This window comes from Vicia villosa, linkage group LG4 (assembly GCF_029867415.1).
Source record: "Vicia villosa cultivar HV-30 ecotype Madison, WI linkage group LG4, Vvil1.0, whole genome shotgun sequence".
Classification (NCBI taxonomy): Eukaryota; Viridiplantae; Streptophyta; class Magnoliopsida; order Fabales; family Fabaceae; genus Vicia; species Vicia villosa.
In genome coordinates, this window is record NC_081183.1 from 68,721,732 (window position 1) to 68,723,617 (window position 1,886).

Below are 1,886 nucleotides of genomic sequence, written 5' to 3' on the forward strand. Positions count from 1 at the left end.
AAGGCTCTTATACACACTTAAGGTATTACTCTAGACCTTTCTTTCACACTTGTTACAAACAAGATTTTATATCTCTTGAGGATATACAAAAGTATTGAATGGATGATTTAAAGATGATTCACTATTTGGCAGTGATGAGTTTACTTTCTCTTCTAGTGTATGAGATTTTGGACTTTGATTCAATATAAGATTAAGCTTCAATGTCAAAGTTATTTATTCTTGGCAAGAGGTACTGGTTATATAGATGCTTTGGAGCATATGACCGTTTGTACTTGCATGAGAATAAAATATCATTCTTTGCTGGATGTGTACTTTGAGGAGACCAGAGATTAGTCCTTTGAGTAGATGAATAATCTTTCTTAGCTGGCAGTGTACTTTGAGGAGATCAGAGACTAGTACTTTGAGTAGATGAGCATTATCATTTGAATATATGTACGTTGGTTTATTTTGAAATGATGTAATCTGCTATCATTTGTACTGAGTGCTTTTGCCAATGTATTGATAAGATCATGTTAACGCTAAAACAAAATATATAATATCTAACATCATGAGGACCTGCAAGGACACTTGTTAGAGGAGTTAGAATAATAGTATGTTGTCCCCAAAACTCAGAATTTGTTTCAACAAAACCTTGGATATTACCTTGTAAATGCACCCGATTAAGGAGATTGGTCTGAAGTCAGAAAGTTTCAGTGGATTCTTTCTCTTTGGAACTAATACAATAAACGAGGAGTTTGCTCCTTTAACTATCCGGCCATTTGTGTGAAATTCTGCCATTACTCTCATGAAGTCATCTTTAATGTCAACCCAAAATTATTTTACAAAACCGAAATTCACACCATCGGGACCTGGACTTTTTGTACTGTCACATTCCCACACTGCTTTACGAATTTTATCTTCTGAGAATGCTTGTATTAGCTCATTAACCGCTGTTTCGTTGATTCGCTTGAAGTGCATGTTTTCAAGGATTGGTCTGACTCCTCTAACAGAAAAATGGTTTTTGAAGTGTTCAACTATTGCATTCTTTATTTCCCCTGCTCCTTTCAGCATGTTACCATTAACCTCCAAAGCGAGAATTTCGTTTTCTCTTCTTCTCTTTTTTACGCACCCATGAAAGTATTTGGTGTTCGCATCCCCTTCCTTTACCCATTTGCTTCTGGATTTTTGCCACTGAATACTGCACTCCAGTTTTGATAAATTGTACAAACTTGCTGATGTCTCCCTCTTGGAGTTGATTTCCTCATCTGCAAGGCCCATTGATTCTTCTTTAACTTCAAGCCTATTTAATTCAGATTTTGCGGCCTTAATTTTTTCTCCTAAGTTTTGAGAATGATTTTTATGCCACTCCTTTAACCTTTCTTTTATTTGCTTTAACTTCTCCTTTAGGACAAACATTCCCAGCCCTCCATCTTCAACTCTCTCCATTGTTCTTTGACGAAATTATGATAGCCTGCCTGCAATATCCTTCCAGCATGCTAGCATACGAAAAGGTCTCGGACCCCAATTTTGAGTAGATTCACAGAGCATGATTGGACAATGATTAGATAATTCTTTTTCGAGACACCATTGTGTACTTGCCGACCAATCCCTTATCCATGCCTCTGAAATAAGAAACCTGTCGATTCTACTCCTCGATGATCCTCCTGGTCTTGACCACGTGAATCTTCTTCCATGTAAAGGTAAGTCAATTAATTCTGCTTCCGTGATGAACTTGTCGAAATTTTCTATCTTGTTATTCCTCAAATTTGTATTGCTTCCTCTCCTTTCCGATTCATTCCGTACAGTGTTAAAGTCGCCGGCTATGCACCACCTGTCTTCACTTTTGGTCCAAACCAAGGTTTTTAATTCGTTCCACAGCACATGTTTTCTATTTGCAGCACACGGGG

The 1,886-nt window shown here is 37.3% G+C and overlaps 1 protein-coding gene across 1 annotated transcript; it reads right to left on the reverse strand.

Moving 5' to 3' along the window:
* Nucleotides 1-813: 813 nt before the first annotated feature.
* Nucleotides 814-1,425, reverse strand: LOC131597340 (uncharacterized). The gene has a single exon (XM_058870045.1). It carries the CDS (start codon nt 1,423-1,425, stop codon nt 814-816), a length of 612 nt encoding a protein of 203 aa, XP_058726028.1.
* Between the last annotated feature and the right edge of the window lie 461 nt (nt 1,426-1,886).